The sequence below is a fragment of the Carcharhinus amblyrhynchos genome, chromosome 29 (genome assembly GCF_965287045.1).
Source record: "Carcharhinus amblyrhynchos chromosome 29, sCarAmb.v2.hapA, whole genome shotgun sequence".
In the NCBI taxonomy this organism is placed as follows: domain Eukaryota; kingdom Metazoa; phylum Chordata; class Chondrichthyes; order Carcharhiniformes; family Carcharhinidae; genus Carcharhinus; species Carcharhinus amblyrhynchos.
The window spans coordinates 34,562,637-34,568,636 of record NC_137352.1 but is presented as its reverse complement, the minus strand read 5'-3'; the positions used below and the strand labels follow the sequence as shown (position 1 = coordinate 34,568,636).

Genomic DNA, 6,000 nt, shown 5'->3' with positions numbered 1-6,000 from the left:
AGCACTGCTGCCTCATAGTACCTGGGACACGGTTCAATTCCTGATTTGGGTGATTGCCTGTGTGGAGTATGTATGTTCTCCCCATGTCTGTATGGGTTTCCTCCAGGTGCTCCAGTTTTTCCTTCCACAGTCTGAAAGACGTGCGGGTTAGGTGCATTGGCCATGCTAAATTTTCACTCAATGTACTCAGATGTGTGTCAGAGTATGGTGACCAGGGGATTTTCACAGTAACAGCCTACTTGTGACACTAATAAACTTTTAAAAAAATCCAGAATGAACATGAAGTGCATATCCAAGTACTGTTTAACTGCCTCTAACAGCCTTAGAGTTGACAGGTTCCAGACCACCACCATCATCTGGTTAGAAACTTCTCAGTTCTCTCTAAACCACCTGTCAATAACTTTAAACCTATGCCCCCAGGTTATAGATTAACCTCACTGATCAAGGAAAAAAACGTCCTTTTTTCTGGACCCAATTAAATCTCCCTTCAGCCTGATCTGTCCCAAACAAAATAACACCAGCTTTTCCAAATTTCTTTACTGGTAATAACATCCCTGTAAATCTTTCTAGTATCTAGGACTTTCTTCCTATATTTCAGACAGTAATTTGAACTGTGCAACACAGTGCTCTTTGTGGACAAATTAGCTTCAATAACAACAAATGGCACCCAAGCAGTAGGAGAATGGCAGCATAAGCAGAGGGTTAACGTCCTTCAGCAATAAACTCAGTGACCTGTCTAGATTTGAAGTACACTGTTTACCAATGATTGGTCTGAACTCAACTCCTTACCACAGCTCACACTGGGAAAAATATTCCTTAATGTATTTACCAACTTGCCCATCTGTGCTCTTTGCTAAACAACTTCAGAAAATTTGCAGGCAATCCAGACGGCAGCTCAAGCAGAAACTGACTCCCATCCATCAGCACAAAACTTGTGCTATCATACCCCACCCACAGCTCTGCAACTGTATCACTATCCACCCCATCACTTCTCTTTCTTTCAAGCTCTTCAAGGAGAGATGGTGGTGTATCAGTGATGTCATTGAGAAATAATATTTTCAAAGAGCCAGGTTAATGTTCTGGGGACATGGATTCAAATCCCACCATGGCAGCTGATGGAATCCCAATTTAATTAATAAAGCTAGTCTCAGCAACAGTGACCATGAAAGTACTGACTGTGATAAAAACTGACCTGATTTATTAACGTTCTTCAGGGAAAGAAATCTGCTATCCACACCCGATCTGGCCTATGTGACTGCAGACCCACATCAATGTGGTTAATTCTTAATTGCCCTCTGAAATGACCTAGAAAATCAATCACTTCAAGGGCAATTAGGGATGAGCAACAAATGCTGGCCTTGACAGACACACCCACATCTACAGGTATGTCAAGAATAAAAGATTGGTTAGGGCAAGATTAGGGCCAGAGACAGCAGTGGGAAGTTGTGTGTGGAGCCTGAAGAGATAGGAGAGGCACTGAATGAGTATTTTTTGCCAGTATTCACACAGGAAAAAGTCAGTGTAGTCGAGGAGAATACTGTGATACCAGGTAGTAGACTAGACAGGGTTGAGGTATATAAGGAAGTGTTAGCAATTCTTGAGTATGAAAATAGATAAGTCCCCTGGGCCAGATGGGATTTACCCAAGGATTCTCTGGGAGGCTAGGGAGGAGACTGCAGAGCCTTTGGCTTAGATCTTCATGTCGTCATTGGCTACAGGTATAGTGCCAGAAGACCGGAGGATAGCAAATGTTGTCCCCTTGTTCAAGAAGGGGAGTAGAGACCATCCTGGGAATTATAGACCGGTGAGCCTGACTTCTGTTGTGGGCAAAGTTTTGGAAAGAATTGTAAGGGATAGGATTTATAATCATCTAGAGAGAAATAAATTGATTAGGGATAGTCAACACGGTTTTGTGAAGGGTAGGTCATGCCTTAGAGTTTTTTGAAAAGGTGACCAAAGAGGTGGATAAGGATAAGGCAGTTGATGTGGTGTATATGGATTTCAGCAAAGCGTTTGATAAGGTTCCCCATGGTAGGCTATTGCAGAAAATGCAGATGCATGGGATTGACGGTGATTTAGCAGTTTGGATCAGGAATTGGCTAGCTGATAGAAGACAGAGGGTGGTGGTTGATAGGAAATATTCAACCTGGAGTTCAGTTACAAGTCGTGTACTGCAGAGACCTGTTTTGGGGCCACTGCTGTTTGCCATTTTTATAAATGACCTAGATGAGGGTGTAGAAGGGTGGATTAGTAAATTTGCTGACAACACCAAAGTTGGAGGAGTTGTAGACAGTGAGGATGGATGTTACAGTTTGCAGAGGGACATAGATAAGCTGCAGAGCTGGGCTGAGAGGTGGCAAATGGAGTTTAATATGGAAAAGTGTGAGGTGATTCACTTTGGTAAGAGTAACGGGAATACAGAGTATAGGGCTAATGGAAGGACTCTTAGTAGTGGTGACGAGCAGAGAGATCTCAGGGTACATGTGCATAGCTCCCTGAAAGGTGGCATCCAGGTTGATAAGGTTGTTAAGAAGGTGTATGGTGTGATAGCTTTTATTGGTAGAGGGATTGAATTTCAGAGCCGTGAGGTCATGTTACAACTGTACAAAACTCTGGCGCGGCCGCACTTGGAGTATTGCGTACAGTTCTGGTCGCTGCATTATAAGAAAGATGTGGAGGCATTGGAAAGGGTGCAGAGGAGGTTTACCAGGATGTTGCCTGGTATGGTGGGAAGGTCTTGAAGAAAGGCTGAGGGACTTGCGGTTATTTTCATTAGGGAGAAGAAGGTTACGAGGTGACCTAATTGAGGCATACAAGATGATCAAAGGATTGGATAGGGTGGACAGAGAGAGCCTTTTTCCTCGGATGGTGACACGAGGGGACATAGCTTTAAATTGAGGGGTGGTAATTATAGGATGGATGTCAGAGGTAGGTTCTTTACTCAGAGGGTAGTAAGGGCGTGGAATGCCTTGCCTGTAGCAGTTGTGGACTCGCCAACTTTAAGGGTGTTCAAATGGTCAGTGGATAGGCATATGGATAACACTGGAATAGTTTAGGTTACAGGGTCATTAGATTGGTTCCACTGGTTGGCACAACATCGAGGGCCGAAGGGCCGGTACTGTTCTTTCCCACAAAATAATAAATCTTAAAATGAGTATGCATTGATCAATGCTCGTATCAAACTCATTACAAAAACACAGCTCCTAGGATGGTCACTTCACTGTACATCACCTTTCCGCTGTGTAGATTTAGAGCACAATCCCTCCTGTAATCAAATTCCTTGAAATCACAGTATGACGAAACACATTTTGCCAACGTAGCAGAGCTGTGAACACAGTATCTTGTGCAGTCCAGACCAGCTCTCCTCTCCACCATTACCCATCCATTCATGCAATTATATCAGGCTGACTCCCAAACTGCCACAGCAGAACCAGACAAGATCTGATGTGAGAAGATTCAATGTTAAAAGGGGACACACATTTTTGGAAGTAGTGTTTATTGATGAGTTTGCACTCAGTAGCCCTGCAATTTAAAGCTACCACAGTAACATAACTGAAAAATGTGCATAGTTTGACAGAACAAATAAGAAATGTGCAGGGGAAACGAGCCACAGGTTTCCAGAACCTCAGTAAATGCGACGTGAATTTATAATCACTCAGACGCACAATGAAAAATGGAATCATCAACTCCCGGTTTCAGCTGCCAATCACAGTGTTAACCATTTAAACGTAGTATACAGCAAAAAATCCTGCAGGTTCTGTGAGATAATTCAGTACAAATCCCCTTCATATACGGTGCTCCATTAGGTAGAAATCTACAGCCTCTATTTATAGATCTTTGTGACACACAAATAAAACTGATTTAAAATAATTTTAAAAAGGAAACAACTATATCATCATAGCTCTCATCAGATAATAGATTTTCTCACGATTATACATCATATATATTGTGTATTACATTTCAAGCCCATTTAAAAGAATGGGAATCTTACAATCTACAGTAATAAGTGTTTTACACTCTGAATTGTGTATGTGAAATGGAGACCTCTAATGTTATAGATCAGTAGTTGGAAGATTGGCTGAATGTGCCACATTTGGCCCGGTTTAGCATCTGGTGTTAGATCTGCATCTGCTCCAGATACTTGTAGGTTGGGTTTTCATACCCATGGTTTTGCATCTTGTTCAAGTGGCGTTCCTCTGGGGTTAACATGGGATCAACCTGTTAAAAACAAAGAATTGCATTTTACAGAATCCAGGTCATACTCAATTCTGGAAAAAAAGGCGTTGACACTGAAATTCTGCGAGAATTAACCAAAGTCTCTCTTGCATACTGGCACCAATTTTGTAAGTTAGGATCCTAATTAAAGAACCGGTGCCAGATGAACATAGGCTAATCAAGGTTCCAAGCCAATCCACCCAAGAATGGTTTACAGCAGATCAAAGAGAAAGACAGAAAGGACTTTAAGAGAAGTTTGATATACGATCAAAGTTTTCTTCATTTTTATTTTGTTCTGGGAAATAATGAAGTTTTACACCTGATGAGAATGTTGTATTAGATCAAGTATCTAACAGTTTGATCAAGCAGATGCAGCATGGATTCGTGAAGGGGGAGTCGTGTTTAATGAATTTATTGGATTTCTATGAAGATGCGACTAGTGCAGTTTTTAGATTTCCAGAAGGCATTTGATAAGGTGCCTCACACAAGGTTAGGGTGCAGAGAGTTGGGGGTAAGGTATGAGCGTGGATTGAGGATTGGGGATTGGTTATCTAACAGGAAGCAGAGAGTTGGAATCAATGGGTGCTTTTCTGGTTGGCAGTTGGTGACTAGTGGAGTGCCACAGGGATCGGCGTTGGGCCTCAACTGTTTACCATTTACATAGATGATCTGGAGAAGGGGGCTGAGTGTAGGGTGACAAAATTTGCTGATGACACGAAGATGAGTGGAAAAACAAATTGCGTGGAGGGCGCAGAAAGTCTGCAGAGAGATCTGGACAGGCTGAGTGAGTGGGCGAGGATGTGGCAGATAGAGTATAATGTTAGCAAATGTGAGGTTATCCACTTTGGTAGAAATAATAGAAGGAGGGATTATTATTTAAAGGGTGAAAAGCTACAGCATGCTACGGTGCAGAGGGACCTGGGGGTCCTTGTGCACGAATCGCAAAAACCCAGTCTGCAGGTGCAGCAGGTGATCAAGAAGGCGAATGGAATGTTGGTCTTTATAGCGAGGGGGATAGAATATAAAAGCAGGGAGGTCTTGCTGCAACTGTACAGGGTACTGGTGAGGCCACTACTGGAGTACTGTATGCAGTTTTGGTCCCCATATTTGCGAAAGGATATATTAGCCTTGGATGGAATACAGAGAAGGTTCACCATGCTGACACTGGAGATGAGGGGGTTGGCTAATGAAGAGAGATTGAATAGACTGGGTCTGTACTCATTAGAGTTTAGAAGGCTAAGGGGGGATCTTATAGAGACTTACAAGATAATGAAGGGGCTAGATAGGGTAGAGGTAGAGAGATTCTTTCCGCTTAGAAAGGATAGTAGGACTAGGGGGCACAGCCTCAAAATAAAGGGGGGGGGGGGCAGTTTAGAACTGAGTTGAGGAGGAACTTCTTCACTCAAAGGGTGGTGAATCTCTGGAATTCTCTGCCCATTGAAGTGGTGGAGGCTACCTGGCTAAATATATTTAAGTCACGGGTAGATAGGTTTCTGATAGACAAAGGAATTAAGGGTTATGGGGAGAAAGCGGGTAAGTGGAACTGATCCACTTCAGATCAGCCATGATCTTATTGAATGGCGGGGCAGGCTCGAAGGGCTAGATGGCCTACTCCTGCTCCTATTTATGTTCTTATGTATTTATCAAATTAATTTGTTTCATCATTGTAGCTTCTCACATTTACCTGCCCTAAACATTGAAAATAGGATGAGCCCATTCAGCCCTTTGAGCCTGCTACACCATTCATTGTGATCGTGGCTGATCATCCAACTCAATAACCTGATC

The 6,000-nt window shown here is 42.8% G+C and overlaps 1 protein-coding gene across 3 annotated transcripts in view; it reads right to left on the bottom strand.

Moving 5' to 3' along the window:
• Nucleotides 1-3,479: 3,479 nt before the first annotated feature.
• aplp2 (amyloid beta (A4) precursor-like protein 2) overlaps nt 3,480-6,000 on the bottom strand; it is a 201,029-nt gene continuing 198,508 nt past the window's right edge. For all 3 annotated transcript variants that reach the window (XM_080214733.1, XM_080214734.1, XM_080214735.1), the window contains one exon: nt 3,480-4,218. In XM_080214733.1, the coding sequence (XP_080070859.1) occupies nt 4,117-4,218 (102 nt within the window). In that variant the 3' untranslated portion in view covers nt 3,480-4,116. The remainder of the gene's footprint in view (nt 4,219-6,000) is intronic.